Genomic DNA, 18,443 nt, shown 5'->3' with positions numbered 1-18,443 from the left:
ATTTTGTTTACCTTATAGATATTTTCCAATTCCCTAATTTCCCGGTAAACTGAATAAATTATATTAGCTTTTGTAACCACTTGCAAACCTTTTCAGCATCCCTCTGTCCTGAAATACCCTATTAGTTTATGAATCTTGAAACATATACTAACATCATTAAAAATATGTTCTTGGCAACGTGCATTTGATCTGTTGCTAGCTTGCAGGTGACTTGGGTTTTTGGTGAGTTGTCTTCTGCTTATCAAGACTGATGTGATCCAGAAAGTTTTAAATCTTTGATTCTTTAAAACTGACAGTTTTTCTAATTAAACTCTCACTTCTTTTTCTTTATCTGTGGAATTATGCATACAAAATGTAGCTGGGATATGTCAAACAGTGCAAATCAATGGTACAATACATTAATCAAATGCATGAGGGAGCAGCAGGAGAAAATGATTATGCAGTGTTACATAAGCGTTGATTTTTACTGATTTGCAAGTCTCTGTTACTACTTATCATTCCCTTTTGACTTCTAAACCCAGAGAGAATATAATCTTTTTCTGGGCTGTCTGGTTATGTTGCCAAAAAAAGAACTGGCAGTGGGATTTTAAGATACCTGTGACTAAACGTAAATTGGAAACTTTGATAAAAGGTTCCAGCCTTTAGATAATATATCATTAGATAATCTTTTAATTTCTCTTTTCTCTTATTGGTACTATAGCCATGTATTAAAATAAGAGTGGTCATTCATCTTTACGTTTGTAATACATTCTGATCTACTCATCAGACTGCGATTTATTTATTTTTTTAAGCTATGCACTAGAGAAGAATAGAATGGACAGGACTGCTTTCTCTTGCACATTGTGATTTAGTATAACAAAATTATTAAGGAATATCTTCATTGCATATAGATGCCCAGGGGCATTACATATATCTTTAGGGCATGCTATTCATTTTGTGAAACTGTGCCATTCCTCCCTCTAAAAGTCAGTTTGCAAAAGGTTTACCCATCTGTTTCTCCAGGCAGTAAAATCTTCAGTAGAGGCTCTACCAAGCTGTGGTGGGTGGTAACAGAGGAAAATACCTTCTTAGGTGTTTAAATACCAACACTGTGATTACCAAATGCTCTCCCCAGAATCACGCCTGCTTTGTTTTTTTTTTATATATAAATTTTTATTAGGTTTTCAGCTTTTTTATACACATAGAAAACAAACACAATCACAAAACAAAACATCTATAATTTCATAGCCTTATTTTCATAATCTTCTTTCCGTGACCTCCCCACACTCCCCTACCCACCTTCCACTTTCATTAAATATCTCAGCAGATTATTTGTTCATATCTCTTAAATGTTATTCATATCTTTTCTTAAAACTTATCATTTTTCCATTTTTACTTATCATAATTTTACATGTCCCATTTTACACATTAAATCCTTTCTCTGAGGTCGGCCTAATTTCTCTCCCACAAATTCTTCCCTCATTATATTAAATCAATAATCATAATATTTCATTTCTAAATCCCAGATTTCTACCATCCTATACTCCCCTCCCCCCCTGTCCCGGTTTTTGCCCCTTCCCAAATCAGTGTCCTCAAAAAACAAAAAACAAATTTAACCCGGATTTCTCACATCAGAGGCTCTTAGGCCCCGGTTAGTCTCTCTCCACCAGTTTTGTTTGTAGTCCTTTTTGTTGGTCTTCTCTTCTCGAAGGAGTTCTATCACCAGCTCCTCATATTTTCCTCCTTCCACATCAAGCAAAAACAGTTTCTGTCCAGGATCAACAAATCTCCCATGCTCCAACTTGAAGAAAGAGTCCCCATCGTACTTGTTCATTCTTTTATAGCTCAATATTCTAGTTATTCCAGGGACTACCATCTTTCTCTCCTTTTGCAGATTTGTAATCCATTGGTTGTCTTCTTTATTTCTTTTGTTCCCAAAAGTTGCAGGCTTTTGATTACTCTTTTCCACCTGAACTTCCTCTTCTCCTTCTTCTTTTTCCCCCAATTCTAAAGTTATCTCTTCTTCTACAGCTGCTGATTTTTTTCCCACCTGCTTAATTCCATCAACAGAGTTGCTTAGTTTGAGATTGAAGGTCACCAGTTGTTTATTCATGACCTGGCTCTGTTCTTGTAAAGTTCCCACAAGAAAAAACATTTTTTCTATCTCTGCCAGTAATTTTCCTTCAGCAGCCATTGCAATGTCTTTAGTTCCCTCTAGGGGGGTTTCCATCATGGTTCTTTTCCAACAATCTGTTACTTTGTTGTTCAGAATTAGTTTGTTTCCAATCAGTTCAATTTTTAAAGTAGCACTTTTAATCCAGAAAAATGTTTGTAACACAGTTCCAAGTTTTGGCTACCCGTTTGACAACTCTTTTGACAGCTGTCAAACTCCTTGTTCTTTTTCTCGGGCTCACACACAGGGCGCTTCCCAGGTCCGGGGGGGGGGGGTCAGCCAAGAAAGAAAAACCTCTGAAATTCCTCTCTCTTCCTCTCCAGCACAAATAACTTCTTGATCCAATTTATGAAAGTTATCAATTTAAACACAAGAGTCTTTTCCGACCTAGTGCTCCTCTCTTTGCTTTAAGTCTTTAGGTGGGGGGGGGGGAGTGTGGACTTCCTTTTTAACACGTCCCCCATTCGTACTTAAATTCAGGGATAAAAACTTTTAGTGCCGAAATTTCCTTCTACTCACGGGTTACTTTTTTCAGTCCAATTTCAGGAAGAAAGACAGCGCTCTCCGGTCATGGCTCGCGGCTTCGCTCCGCCGAGGTAGCGATGGACTCTCAGCACCGCGCCGCTCCCCAGTCCACTCCGCAGCCTTTAAAAAGGCTCTTCGCGGGTCGGGGAGGGCGTTTAAGGTGCCCACCGAGTCACCAGGTCCGCAGGCTTCCGCGCCTGCGGTTTTTAAGGGTCCCCGTGTCGCCGGCACGGCAAGACCCGTCCTCAACGGAGCCGATTCCCTCCGGAGCTCGGAGGGAATCCGCCATTACCCGTTCGCGCTATCCCGGAAGTCTCAGAATCACGCCTGCTTTGAGAATATTATTTTTAGTATGCTGTTTTTATTTGGTTGGCCCGTCTTAATGCATTTTGAATTTGTTGTGCGTCATGCTAGGGATTTCTTTGAAGGGTGGTGCAAATACGCCGACGAATAAATATACCTTAGTCCATACATTACCTGGGATGGCATAGTTACCACTACTGTGTGCCCAGATTCCACTCCAGTAGCATTTAGCTAGTTGAACCATGTTGTGAAACAATACTTGGTGGGTTGTATCTAATGCGCTGTGAGTGGCATTCTGCTCATACAATGGGACTTCATCACCCTCTCCCTGCTTGTCTCCAAAATATGTTAGAGAGGGTCCTAGAACCCTCTGGAGCAGATCTTGAGGGTATGCTGGGCTCAGGGAAAGAGAGGGAAGTTCTGTTATATGACTGGAATGGCAGGGGTGGATGAAACCCTATATTACTTAATGTAAAGTTAGTGGGTTGTTTTTTTTAAAGAAGTGGTATACAAATCTTGTTAGATAAACAAATGATGGGATCTCACATATTACCAGTGCCAGCGCTGGTGGGGACGCTGGCATGTGGGGTGGTACATGATCCCATATGGTTTCATCATCTGTTTGCTTATTGCTAATGAAGCCTGTAGGATCCAGCCCCAGAGAAGTGGGATTACCACTCTGGTAACTTTCAAACTGTACATGTGTTCTCTTGATACTGAAATGGTCATACTCTCCATTCCAATGACTTCCGTTCCTTTGGCTCCTGAATTTGGTGCCGACTTTTAATGAGGGAGACAAACACAATGCACTTATTTCTATTAGATCCACAAAACATATATGGTACTACTAGATAATGTCCGGGCAGGACTGCAGGGTGGTAGTGTATTTTAATGAGGAACAAGAGGAGTGTCAGATTTCTTCCTCTTGCCCTGACAGATTATAACAAAGGAAACATCATTAGCTGCTGTTTGTAAAGTGCTTTGGTGAGGTTGTGGTGAAAGAGCCACAATAAAGGTGGAAATATTTCGTCTTTGAAATATGAATTTATGTTTATTATGTGATTTAGAGTTACTGAGATGCCCCTAAGTATTCTTTGAAGGAAAAGAAAATGTAAATGAAAAAATAAATGGTGGTGCCCAATGAAGTAGTTCCATTAGTGTCAATGAATTTTGGGTGTGCAACAGAACGTCTCCTCCCTCACCTCTCTCCTTGCACCCCTGCACATCCCTTACATTTGTTAACGGGGGCCCCAATCACCCAGAGCAGATTTGGGAAGGGTGCAGAGGGTGTGCAGGGAGAAGAGAAGGAGGGTAAGTCCATTTGCACAATCAGAAAATCCTTGCACCAACACAACTAGTTTGTCAGAATCCACTCAAAGAGTTCTGCACCACCAAATATTCCAGGGGATTTATAAATTGTGGATCCTTTCTGAACTCCTGTTAACTCTAATTAAATGTGGCACTAATGTGCAGAAATTTGTGCCTTAGGTAACAAAATGGTGTACTTTGGCTGCAGCCTTTCACACATTTGCTTGGGAAGTAAACACCATTGAATGCTTTGATCTTACTTCCAGGTGACCATCCATTTGAATGAGCGGCCACTTTGGGCTTTTGCTCATAGCTTGCTGGCTCTTGAGCCTCAGACGTAAATGCGCACTCAAAGCACAAATTGAAATAAGCACCCAAGCTTTGATGCTGTTTAACTACATTGCATTGCTTTCCACATGGTCCACATTTGATTGCACATCCCGATCCATGTACTTGTGCAACTACTACTCCTGCATAAGCATCATTTTAAAGCACTGGAAGAATTTAATTGGTGTGATTACCAACCGTGGACATGATCCAAATCTCTCTCACAGATAACTTACATACAGACAAAAGTTGTGGAGGACATGAAGCTTAGTAATGAAGACGTGGCCTGGGGTAGAAAATAATGGCTAAAATGGAGATCGTTCATATGGCAAGATACCTCATAGGAAGCTGCCTTAGACTGAGCTGAACACTACATTCTTCTAGCTCACTGTTGTCTACACTTTTACAGAATACTGACTGGCAGTGATTCTCTGGGGTTTTAGACAGGAGTCCTGTTCCCAGCTGGGGATTGAACCTGAGATGCACCCTTTCCCCTTTGCCAGGTGGTAGTCGGATGGTAGCAGAGAGCAACTCTGTGCCCAACGGTGTGATAGTGAGGTAGAGCCCAAGACAGAGGGGAAAAACATAATTTCCTGCACTGCAAATCCTTTCCCTTTGTCCTTTGCTCCCATTAATCCACGTAAAGAAAAAATATTCACGCTTGACCACTAGCAATTCTTCCCCTTTGCTTTCTGATCTTTTAGTACACATATTATGAAAGGGGGTTGTCATAGTTATATAACTATGAGAACTAGCAACTTGCATCTCCACTCCCAAGTTGAGATCTTCAAGTTCTACTCCTCATTCAAAAGATCCTGCAGCATACAGTCTGCAGGGAAACATCTAAAATTTATGATGCTAGTAATAACCCTTCTGGTACCTAAGTCCCTGAAGAGACATAAATAACTCAGGAGTTCCATTTAAAAAATTGAATTCTTATTTATTACTCTAACACTTCCCTAATGACACACATGCGCCCTGAAGGTGCTTCTAAAGATAACTGGTCCATGGGGCATGTACAAAGGGGTTGAAAAGGGGGTGACAGGGCAAAAAGGGAAAGCACCTCTGTTTCTGTGGAAATGTAAAGAATCCTTTTTAAGATTGGCCATCGCAAGTGGACAGCACAGATTCCAAAATGGTTAGGTGCCTTCTGAAGCTTTGCCAAATGCCATGGTTAAGATACGGTTTCTTGCACTGTTAGTCAAGCCTTTGCTTGAAATCAATCCTGCAGGCCAGTATGTGCAAGTGAAGACTTGCATCTGAGTAGACATGTATAGGCTTCTACTGTTAAGGTACCTGAATTGCTGTGCCTTCTTTGGGGAGCGTGATTCTTTGGGTTACAGTTCCTCGTTTTAATGAAAATACAATTGCTTCTGATTAAGCAAGCTGATGAATAAGTATGCGCTTCAGAAAGATTACTTTGACTGTGTGGAAGATGATGGCAGCAATAAAAACAGTATGCTTTTGGACAGAAAAGGAGAAGAAGGGACAGAAACAGAGGAGGCTATTTTTACTCCTTCTGCCCTAAGTCAGCTGCCCAGTGCTCAACTTTTTCTAGCCTTTTGCTTCAAAAGCCAACATGGGTCTTACCTTTGGCTCAGAGGATGAACGCAGTGATATTGTACCAGGCACAAGTGGTAAAAGGTACTTCTAGTTACTGAAGCTGCCTGGGCTTCTGGTGACAGAACTGTTTCCAGAAGCACCCCCAGACTATATATCTGCTCCTTCAGGGAGAGTACAGCCTCATCTAGTGCAGATGATCTCTTGAATTACCCACCCACAGAGACTCTGTTTTACCAGGATTCAAGCCACACAATTCATATGTTGTGAAAAAACAGATCTGAGTAACATCAGTGTTTGAATGGCAACTTGCCCCAAAACTCCTAATGAGCATGCCCAGCAGCTTCATATAGACATTAGCATATTTTTCGCTCTATAAGACACACCTTTTCCCTCCTAAAAAGTAAGGGGAAATGTGTATGAGTCTTATGGAGCGAATGCAGGCTGTGCACCTATCCCAGAAGCCAGAAGAGCAAGAGGGATTGCTGTGCACTCTTGCTCCCTCTTGCTCTTCTGGCTTCAGGGATAGCCACACAAAGCCTCTTGAGCGCAGCCTTCATTCCGCTGCCCTGATAAGGCTTTGCGCTCCTATCCCAGAAGCCAGAACAGTGAGAGAGATCACTGCGCAGCGCTCTCTCTTGCTGTTCTAGCTTCTGGCTTAGCCCCTCAGTCCCTTCCCTCACCTCCCAGAAAAGCCCCCAAGAGCCGCACTCCCTTTAAAGAGCGTGCGGCTCCTGCTGTCTTTTCCGGGAGGTGAGGGAAGGGACAGAGGGCAGCCCATCAGTCCCTCCCCCCACCTCCCAGAAAAGCCCCCCAAAGCTCCCTTTAAAGAGCCTCACGGAGCCAGTGTGGTGCAGTGGTTAAGAGCGGAGGACTCATAATCTGGGGAACCGGGTTCGCGTCTCCGCTCCTCCACATGCAGCTGCTGGGTGACCTTGGGCCAGTCACACTTCTCTGAAGTCTCTCAGCCCCACTCACCTCACAGAGTGTTTGTTGTGGGGGAGGAAGGGAAAGGAGAATGTTAGCCGCTTTGAGACTCCTGAAGGGGAGTGAAAGGCGGGATATCAAATCCAAACTCCTCCTCCTCCTCCTCCCAGAAAAGCCCCCCAAAGCTCCCTTTAAAGAGCCTCACTGAGCGTGTCTGCAGCTCTTGGGGGCTTTCCCCCTAGGAGGGAATCACTGACGGGTTGCCCTTCTCCCTCCTCGGGGAAAAGCCTGCAAGCACTGCACACACGCTCCACGAGGCTCGTGAAAGGGAGCGCTGAGCAGAGCCTGGGATGCATACAGGCTCTGCTCAGCGCTCCCTTTAAAGAATATATATTTTTCTTGCATTCCCCCTCTAATTACTAGGTGCGTCTTATGGTCAGGTGCATCTTATGGAGTGAAAAATACAGTAAATAGCATTGGAGATAAAATAGTGCCCTGCAACATGGCACCCCATAACACAACTGCCATGGGACTGAAAAGCACTCTCCCAAGTGCTAATTTCTGGACTTGGTCCCGAGGTACTACCGGAACCACTGAAACCCCAATTCCCATTTGGGCCCTCTCCAGGTGCTGCCATTAAATGTGTGTGTGTGTGTGTGTATATATATACGTACTTCTGTGTTTTTGAACTAGAGATGCATCTGTTCCATTTGAGATGTCAGCATTGCACTATATAAGTAGGAAATCTCATCTCCTTGTTCGATATTTATATTTATCAATAGTCTTGATTGTGGCACTTATTGCTTGATTGCTTGGGGGTAATTATTGCTTATCAATACTCTTGATTGTGGCACTCAAACTAGTTAAAGAGCCACTTTTTACAATCACAGATTGCAATTTAATTCTACTTGTTTCTGATTAGTTCAGGTTTTCCATCTCCCTAGCTAGCAGAAGGTTGCTGGAATTCTTCTGAGCTAAGCAGCTTTATGAGCATTGCACCCCAGTGCTTGACTTTAGGAGGCTGGCTTCTGCTGTTTCTCTGACTCTGTACAGTGTTTTCCCTATTTCTGTGTAGATGCAAACCTGTGCATCTGCCCCACAGAGAGATACATAATACTTGAATCCTGCCATGGAAGGAACTGACCAATGGTGAATGGCTTTAAAAAGGAAATTGGAGGAGTGCCTCCCTTCTGATCTAGATCGTATCACTGGCTTTAAAATTTTGTCTCCTGCCGTAGTCCTGATACAGATCATCCCCCTTGTGTTGTTGTTCAAGAGTTAAAGCAACAATTTGCTTACAAGATGAGATCAAAATCAGTTGTAATTTGGATTTCTGTAGAGCCCTGGACCAAAGTACAGTTGTACCTTGGACCCCAAACACCTTGCAAGTTGAACGTTTTGGCTCCCGAATGCTGCAAACCCAGAAGTGAGTGTTCCAGTTTGCGAATGTTCTTTGGAACCGGAACATCCGACGTGGCTTCCGCAGCTTCCAGTTGGCTGCAGAAACTTATTGCAGCCGATCAGAAGCAGCACCTTGGTTTCTGAATGCTTTGGAAGTCGAACGGACTTCTGGAACAGATTCTGTTTGACTTCCGAGGTACCACTTTATTCAATAAGCAATTTACTTGTATCAGCTTGGGTGAGAGGTTGTCCCTCTAGCAAGTCCTAATACATGTCCCTAGCAGCCCTCCTTTGTACAGAATACATTGGTGGTTTTTCTGGGCTTGAATATGAAGGGAATGTTTGCAACCTGCTCTTTTTCTTAATTAGTAATGATAGGCTCATCATTTGCAGAAGTTGGAATTTTGTTTCACGACTTGGATCTTGTAGAGGTGGGACCTTTTCATGAGAGGGAAATGGGAGGCTCCCTTTATCTGCTCTGATGTTGTATGGGTATGTTGTTATTTTAATGTTGTCCTTATCTGGAGTGATCAAAGTGAGAGGGGAAAAATAAAGTGGAATCGTCTCATTTCAAATCAGGTCAGACTCAGTTATATCTTACTATATAATTAGTGGGTTACACTTTTGTTTTCCCCTGGTGAGCTCTCTGACCTTTGAAGGAGCAGAATTTTTATTACTAATAAAATGAATGGCAGCTATAATGGTCTTTGGGGGAGAAGAGTAGTGCCATATTGCTTCTAAGAAACAAGATATACAATCTGGCAGGTTGCCGTCCCACCCCATCCCTGTGTTGCAGATCACATGTAATTATTCCTCAGGAACATCTGTACCTCTGGCCAGCTCAAAAATTAAATGGGCCTTTGTACTAGAAAGGCATGCCAAAAGCACAAATTTATTTTTGGGTGGTTTTTTTTTTTGAAGCGTTTGCCTTGCATTGAGAAGATCACTATAATTATTATGAAGGATAATAACAAAAATAATTAAAGCATACTTTTAAAATACACCACTTCCTTCCAGTTTCACTTGGAATACATCCAAAAGTCGGACTTTGAATCTTGCTGAATTGCCACTCCTTTGGAAACTGTTTGTCTCTGTTAAAACCTGAAGTGATGCCCCTGATTACAATGAGGCACGTTGAAACCTCCTTGTTAGGACTCTGAAGACTATAAATGATGCATATCAAATGACGGAAGCAATCTGTTATCCTCAAAATATAATGACACAGATTTTCTTTTCATCACCATTTTATTTGGATTTAGAATCGGACAGTGCAAATTACACTGATAGCAGTAAACTTTGTTGCCTGGCTCATCTCTTTACCATTATGTTCCCATTTCTTTTGCAGATTGCATGTGGCTCAGAGCACAATCTAGCAATAGTTGGTAAGTAGCTTCCATTATCAAATGCTTTGAACAATTCGTTTCCAGTTAGAGCAGAACCAAGAATGTATCGTGTGTCAAACTTACCATTTACAGTATACTGTGATCAACGTGGAAATTGTGGCAGAGGACATAAACATTGTACATAATGTACATAACCTGAAATGGGGAAAATGTGAATTGTTGGTGAAATGCTGACTCGAGTGAAGTTTGCATCAAAATTCTCATTGACCTTCAGTCAAGGATTTCTTTAAAAAGAGGCTGCAGATTCTGCTGCTGCCTCTTAACTCCCCATAAACTTATCGATTGCAGATGTAACCTTCAAGAAGCTGCTTGGCAAACTGAAAATGCTAGGGGCGGGAGAAATTTGAAGTGGGAGGGGATTTAGAGGCAAAGTCGTTTTTTAAAAAAAAGTGTAAGCAGTTTCAAGACTTCCATTTGGTTGTTTTTTCTATTAATGCTTTGAAAGTTTGGAAAATTACAAACAAGATGAATTATGTTAACTGCATGGATCTCAAATACGAAAGTTAGCATTATTATTTTTTTATGGCATATTTTTGTGCAACCCTCAATACTGAACAAGCTGGCTGCTCCTCATCTATTCTGTGCCACAGTCATGTGGAACCTCCGGCCCCTGGGGCTAATTAGGCCTGGCAGGGGTCCTAATCTGGTCTGCCAGGCCATTTCCCCCAAACCATGCCCAGCTGCCCAGCACCTGACATCAAAAATCTGGCAAATATCTTTTATTTTGACAGGGGAACATTCACTGTCAAGCAGATAATAAGAAATCTAACTTTATGAACTAATCTGCATTTTAGTATAAGGAGGAAAATTCTATGCATTTACATTTTTTTTGGCCTACAGCCAAAAATGTGACTTGTTTTCTTCAAAAAATAAATTTAAAAAATGCTTTCTCATCTCTGCAGCTCCTGGCCTTGTGTAGCTTTCCTCTGCCCTCTTTCAGTTTTCCTGATCTTGCTTTTCCTCAATTGCTCTCATTCCTCTGCATCACTTCCCATTGTTGAATCCTCATTTGCTAAGCTGCTCCAACCAGTTTCCCTTGCCTTGCTGTTTTTATAAGCCTGCCACTCCTACTTCCTAAGCCAATACTCCTTTTGCCTCCTAGTCCCCTTTTCATGCACTGCCTCTCCCTAAGAACAGAGCAGTTCAACAAATGGAAGACCAAAGCCCTTCTTCCTGCCTTGGCTCTCTGATGTCAGGGCAGTTCAGCCAATCATTGCCAAAGGCATTACAAATATCAGCTCCTACTAAACTCCTACTGCACCACAATACAGATCATATATCATAGGTTTAGGAATGTAGTGCATTATTTCTTTGTACTATGCAAAATCTTAAATCATGCAATGGGTGAACATCTTCCAGTTACTAGAATCTAGTACACAGCCAGCTTGACCTGGTGGCTAGAATAGTAGGCTTAGGACCTGGAAGACATAGAATCATAGAATAGTGGAGTCTTCTAGTCCAACCCCCTGTGACGCAGGAATCTCAACTAAAGCATCCATGACAAATGGGCATCCTACTTAAAAACCTCCAAGGAAAGAGAGTCCATCACTTCCTGAGGGAGTCTGTTCCACTGTCGAACAGCTCTTACTATCAGAAAGTTCTTCCTTACAAGAATCTTCATTCTTTTAATGAAGCCATTGGTTTGGGCCCTATCCTCTGGAGCAGGAGAAAACAGGCTTGCTCCATCTTCTGTGTGACAGCCCTTTAGAAATTTGAAGATGACTATCATATCTCCTCTCAGTCTCCTCTTTACAAGGCTAAACATACTCAACTCTCTCAACAATTCCTCATAAGATTTGGTTTCCATGTTATTGTGTGGCCAACTTTTCTACCTTTCTTCCATCCCTCATCCCACTGGGAAATTGCTTTTAAGGGATGAGGGGACTTCCCAGAGTGGCTTTATGATACCCCCATGAGCAGAAGTGTCTTCTATTTGCACAGTGGTGCAAGCAATTGCATATGAAATATTATTATTAGTATCAGTTGTTACATTGTTGTTGTTAAAAACAATTATAAGAAGAGAAAATGCCGCTCCAACACAGCAAATCTTTGTTTTCTTTCTTTAAAGGAAGGTAAAGGAATCTTTGGCCCATTTATCCCACAAGGTCAATTTCTTCTCAATTAAGTTCTAGAGTTCTAGCTATGTTATGGTAAAAAGCATCAGCCCAAAAAACACTCCTAACAGATTATGAAAGGCATATTTCCATGGCAGAGTGAGCACCAATTGGGATGCAAGGCTGGAACTGCCTGATGGACAGACCTCTCTGCGATCCTGACAGTGTTATTTAGATGTTCGTGGCAGCCTTGTAAAGCAAGGGACGTGATCATGTGTCTGACGTGCAAACCCTGGGGACTTGGAAGACTGTCACTAGGAGATAATCATAAATTCTCTGTTTCTTTTTCATACTGCTCTAATAGTTGTGGGGATCTTTTAGCATAGCACAGAGCATTAGTGTACAGCAAGAAAGCACAGCATGCCATTCTATTACTTTTATCTATTATACATGATAAATTCTGCTTCAACTGGGTCTGCATTGTAAGAGCTTCCTGGAAGACCAGCATGGAGGCATGTTAACAGAACTCTCTCTTTTCTCAATGCACTCCTAATCACATCCATAGGTTGTTAAAGGGCACCTAGCAGGGATTCTTCCTAACAACCATCGATTATTTATTCATTCTAGCATTTATGTGAGTTGGCCGTAGAAATTTGTCTCTAATCACTGTGTATTATTTCCTTGCTAATGTGAGTTTTTAAACAGGGGCAGGGACAGCCATTCAAGATCCAGGGTTCAGAAGTCCTTCTACAATTATACAGTGTTAACTAGGATGTAAGCTGATTGAGACAACAGTAGAGCTGTTAAAAGCTACAATGAGCACAGGCAAATGTAAACTGATCAAAAAGCAAGAGCTAATAGGTGGAATATCTAAATGGTGAGTAAATTAACAGAATGCAACTAGCTGAGCATGAATCAGTACATATATAAGAGGTGTCAGGCTGATCTGATCACAGCACAATTTAGACAAATATGACAAATGTGAAATGAGCAACATTTATGCTGGCTAACTCCAAGGTGCGAAATGAAAAATGTCCTGGCGGAAAGGCTTGGATTCATCCTCATTTCCAGGCTAGTTTTGCAGTTAATGATCCTCTCTCCACCCCAGATACCATAGGTGCCCTCATTTAATTGTACGCTTATTTTCTCAGTATATAACTAAAAAAAAAGTAGGAGAAATCATTTAGCCTAGAGGTGGAGAATCTTTGGCCTTCTAGAGACACAGTTGGGTTTCAACTCCCATCTGCCTCAGCAAGCATAGCCATTGATCTGGTGTTTTTAAACTCCTCTGTTGAGTCAGTCTTATTTTTATGGGATTCCCAGGTAAAATGCAAACATGGAACCCAATTATATATTGGCTCCTCTGCTTTGGAAATAAAATGCTGAGATGAACCAAAAACATCCCTCTCTTGAAAAAAGCCAAGGGGAAAACACACAATAGCATAAATGCATGGTGTGTACAGGGTTGTTGCTATTTTTGTTCCCTATAGGAAACCCATCATTTTTGAAGGGCCTTTGTATTGGAAGCCATCTAGATTTTCAATGGGAAGCTAACGGGAGCTAGTAGTTGAGGGAAACTCAGTAACAAGATTAGCCTTGGTGGTTTCCGCCTTCCTAAATGCCTGTAAGTCCTGCCAATACAGCAACCACCAGCAGTACAAATCTGTGCATTTCAGTGAATCATAGAATAAGCCTGGGAGCAGACCATCAGAGTAATTTAATCTGAAGTTTTATATAGGTTAAGTCAGAGACACTTATTTAATGAGTCTTTCAGGATGCTTGGAACATGCTGTCCTCTTCCCATCACATTGCTGTTTGCTGGTGTTGGAAGCTATATTACCCACGGTATCTTTCGGCTAGGGGAAATGGGCCTGTCCCTTAGAGGTGAGAGAGTGAAGGACACAGGTCTATCCAGTGACTCAGACCCAGAGAATGGAGTTTGCGGGAACCTAATAAGGGGTTATGATTGGCAATCTGTTCAGGGCTTTTGGGCTGTTCCGTGAGTCATAAATCTTTGACTCGTTCTGTAGGTTTTTGAAAGATGATAGAATAAGAACATATGAGACTGCTCAGATCAGGTTGAAGGACTACCTAGCCCAGCATCCTGGTCTTTCAGTGGCCAGCCAGATGGTGGTGGGAAGCCTGCAAGCAGGACATGAGTGCAACAACACTCTCCCCTCCTGCAGTTTCCAGCAACTGGTATTCAGAAGCATACTGCCTCCAACAGTGGAGGGTAGAAAATAGTCATCACGCTTAGGAGCCATTGATAGTTTTGTGATATATAACTCGCTCAAAATTGCAGGGGACTATGTCTCATTTTGCATCTTACTAACTTTCATTAAGTGGCTGTCATTACAGCGCTGAGACAGTTCTAATAGGACCCTTATAACCATGTGCCACCCTACTTAATTTTGAAACATATACACACTTGGTAAAACAAAGAAGCAGTGTACATGGGTACACTTTTTCCTTACGTGAGTATGTTTGTGCAGGGAAATTTCACCTGGCATTGCCTTAAGATTGTTTTTGTTAAGGTGAGTCCTCCCTCCGCAATTTGGTCCTAATATTATTTGCCTGTTGCACTGGGCTTTCCCTCTTAGGACATGACTTTATATAAAATGCATATTTGCTTATATGTTTATGAAATACGCAGAAATATAAAATGAACTGATTTCAATGCATTCATTTTAATGAGTTGTGGTTTTTGCCTATTTCAGGCAGTTTCCCAACCATATATATGTTTTGTTCTCCATTTCTGTAATGTAATTTCCCAGCTGCAAAACAGAATTATCTATCTATTATCTATTAAATGCCAATATTTAATTTTCTGATTCACTTCAGAACTCTAAAAAATCTGCTTGATTTAGCTATTTTAAACTCATTACAGAAGTACACCTTGCAAAAATGTATCAGATAGACAATCCTCTATATTACCAGCCAATAAAATTGTTACATAGTAGTTCATACTGCAGGGGTATAGGAAACAAGAATGTGCTCGTTTGCTAAATCTGTACAGTGGTACCTCGGGTTAAGTACTTAATTTGTTCCGGAGGTCTGTTCTTAACCTGAAACTATTCTTAACCTGAGGTACTACTTTAGCTAATGGGGTCTCCCGCTGCTGCCACGCCGCTGGAGTACGATTTCTGTTCTCATCCTGAAGCAAAGTTCTTAACCCGAGGTACTATTTCTGGGTTAGCGGAGTCTGTAACCTGAAGCGTCTGTAACCTGAAGGATATGTAACCCGAGGTACCACTGTATTTATATAACTCAATGGAAAGCACACACTTTAATTTATTCACGTTATTTAATATAGTCTAAAGATGAACATCTTTATCTTTCTGCTCTACTCATATCACCTATCCTCTCGGAATAAACTTTTTTGAGCTCATGCTGCTTCAACACTTCTCAAAATATAGTTCTTTCCACCACCCCCAGACCAAGAATATAAAACCTCTACAGTAGTAGGAGAAGGGATCCCAGGAGTGTTGAGTAAAGATATATATGTAGGTGTTGGTGTAAGCATGACATCCTGTACCAGTTTTGCTATGTGGTTGAAAATTCTAGGGGAAGTTAAAATAGCTGCCTGTCATTATTTACCTTTTAAAAAAAATAAAAAATAAGAAGTGCTTTACAGTTCTGACAATGGGCAGGCATTGACTCAGCAGAAATTCTGTGTCTGGTGAAATGCCCTAGCCGCCTTTCAGATGAGGGCAGGGAATATTAAGTGCCACAACTTATGCCTTCTTTGGAGAGTCTTCTCAGTTAGCCATCACAGACCAGATACCCACAAATATATCTTTGTGGATATAAGCTGTGATAAAATAAGCCAGCAACATGCAGTTGACAAGCTTGCATTCAAAAATGTCCAGTGCCCTCTGGTTCCTCATCACTACCACACCCTATTTGTCAGTGTTTTGACAGCGGCGGGATACCATTACCAGCTAGTTATAAGAGACAGATGAGACAGATGTACCAATGTGCTTTCCCCCTGTAGCAAAATCTTGTGGTGCCTGTCATTTGTGAGTGGAATGATGGTCTTAGTGTCACTCAGACGTCAGTTCAGTTTTTCAGCTTTTGATGGAAGTTGCTGAGGAGCTGGAACATGACTGATTAAGCTTTTTGCGCGTTGGCCTATTATGTAACACTTCTCCCTAACCCACCCCCATCCTGAACCAAGTAGATTATTTGATGGAGGTTTATATAATTAGGCGTAGTGTGGAGAAGATGGGTAGTTTTTTCTCCCCCTCTTATAACACTACAGACTTACTTGCATACTTCCCTCACCTAATTACAATCATGTGATGAATCATGTGATGAAGAGGAAGAGCTGCATTCACTGGCCCTGGCCTCATTGATCTTCATGGAGAAGAAACTCTTGAGGTGGGAGCCTTCTCTATGTGTGGTGGCTCCCCATGCCATTTAAAATCCTAATTGCACAAGCTTCTAATTTACACAGGGAGCCTGCCTGCAAATTTAATCGCCTGGCAGTGCATACCTACATAGAACTCTGGCTCATCTAGTGAAGTAAGAGAAGAAATAAAAAAGTAATAAAAGTACAGTTAAGAATTAATATGAATATCTACTTCAGTTTTCATCCACAGGTAAACCGTGGATCACCTGGTGGTCCACAGACTTCAGTTTGGGAACTTTTCTCTAAAGCAGATGCTCACTACCTACTAACTCAGGATAACACTTCATGTATCTGACAAAGAGGACTCTAGTTGACAAAAGAATTAATCTTTAGGATACCACAAGACTCCCCCCCCCCACAACGAACATTGCTACCCTTCTGAAAAAAACAAAAAACAAAAAAAACCCCTAATTGGACCCTCACATGCTGTAATTGGTCTTTCATTTTATATTCGCTGGTTTCTGCGAACATTAAGTGTTCCTTTTTGTGTCCCAATTATTATTTTATTCCAGAGGGTAACTCTGATGTTAATTAACATCACTTTGATTTTCCCATCAGAGAATTAGGTTTTTATGAGCCTCTCTGCATCCTCCTTTGGTCTCCTACTTCTGTCATTACAATTTGGCACAGAAAATTCAGCTGGATTATAATGCTCTAAAAATAAAAGTCTTTTTACAGACTGCATGTCAGAGACAGGCAGGAGTCTGAGGAGGAGCGGGGGATGTTCAGGCAGGGGAGCAACAGAAAGATCCAGGGGAAGAGGCCAGCAATTTGTGGGCTTCTGAGGCAGGTGCTGAGTTGGTGGCCGAGGGCAGTCAAGGGGAAAAAAACCAGGCAGTCTGAGATGGGTGGGGTGGGGTGGAGGAGATGGGAGAAGAGTTGCAGGGAGTCTTAGAGGCAGAAGACATTGCATCAGTCCCAGAGATAGCTATGCCTCTGGAATGTCTTCTATCCACCCCTCCACTGTCTCTACACACAAGGGGGGGGGGGATTAAAGTGACAAAAGCAACTGGCACTGCCACTCAGGAGTTATAGGGTGCTTGCACATACTGTGTCACGTGAAAGGGGTCACGCTGTTGCCCCAACTGTCTGGGTCAGAGCACAGGGACTGGCGGATGAAGGTGGGGGGGCGGTATGCCCCGGGTGCCATCTGGGGGGGGGTATGACATAATGCCCACTCTGGGAACACTCGCCGCTTGCTGTGCACCCCTGACGTGCGCCACGCCCCCGCGGGTGGCGTGCCATGCCCCCAGGGATGCGTGCCAGACATGCCCCCAGATGTACGCCACTCCTGGTGCTGGAGCAGGTAGCTTCGCCACTGAGAGCAGGTAGCTGGAGCAGGTAGCTTCGCCAGTGCAGGACTGTAGAGGTGGATCACCTAGGCAGCTGGTTAGCAGAGGTGGTGTGTACAACTTTTGCACCTTCGGAGCTGATGTAGTCAAGTGCTTTGCCAGTAAAGAAATAAACTTCCAAATACTTGTCCTCATTGGGCTGGGTGTGCCCAGGACATTGCACCAAGTTTCTCTTAGGAAGTATTATTTGAAAATGGAAGTGCTGTATTCTGCTCTTTGCTCTGACATTCAAAAGTCTGAAGTCAACAGAAGTCCAAAGGAGTGGAAGTATATATGGGATTGTCTAGGCTGGTATATACAAAAGAATCAGTGGCCTGTGGATAAGTAAGGCCTTTGAACCTACAGTACGCTCCAGTTCACTGTAATCATTACTGAGTTTGTTCGGAACAACAAAGTATGATAAAAATAGAAGGAATGAAAGGGGTTACAAATGGTTACAAAACCTGGGCTGTGGTTCTGTGTTTCAAAGGAAAACAGAAAAGTACCTGGAATGCAATATAAGTGTTGGCTAGCTTGAGATAGCTCTCAAGTCTCCATGCTGCAGTGGAAAAGCAACTGCCGCAATCCCTGCTAGTCTTACCTGGAGGAAAGCTTCTTCCAGATATGGCAATCTGTCAAACCCAGCAGGACAACTCATCTGTCACGTCATCTCAAGGGCAATTGAATTGCTTACATTGCCACAACTCCCCAAGTATCTTGATCCAAGTGGTAAAAGGTCGC

The 18,443-nt window shown here is 42.3% G+C and overlaps 1 protein-coding gene across 5 annotated transcripts in view; it reads left to right on the top strand.

The window, feature by feature from the left end:
- The window catches only part of SERGEF (secretion regulating guanine nucleotide exchange factor), a 120,477-nt gene that overhangs the window by 57,193 nt on the left and 44,841 nt on the right, over positions 1-18,443 (top strand). For all 5 annotated transcript variants that reach the window (XM_081904225.1, XM_081904226.1, XM_081904227.1 and 2 more), the window contains exon 10: positions 9,849-9,885. In XM_081904225.1, coding sequence (XP_081760351.1) covers positions 9,849-9,885 — 37 coding nt within the window. The remainder of the gene's footprint in view (positions 1-9,848; positions 9,886-18,443) is intronic.

Source organism: Podarcis melisellensis (genome assembly GCF_964234715.1).
Source record: "Podarcis melisellensis genome assembly, chromosome: 1".
Classification (NCBI taxonomy): Eukaryota; Metazoa; Chordata; class Lepidosauria; order Squamata; family Lacertidae; genus Podarcis; species Podarcis melisellensis.
This window is presented reverse-complemented; position numbering and strand designations above follow the sequence as displayed.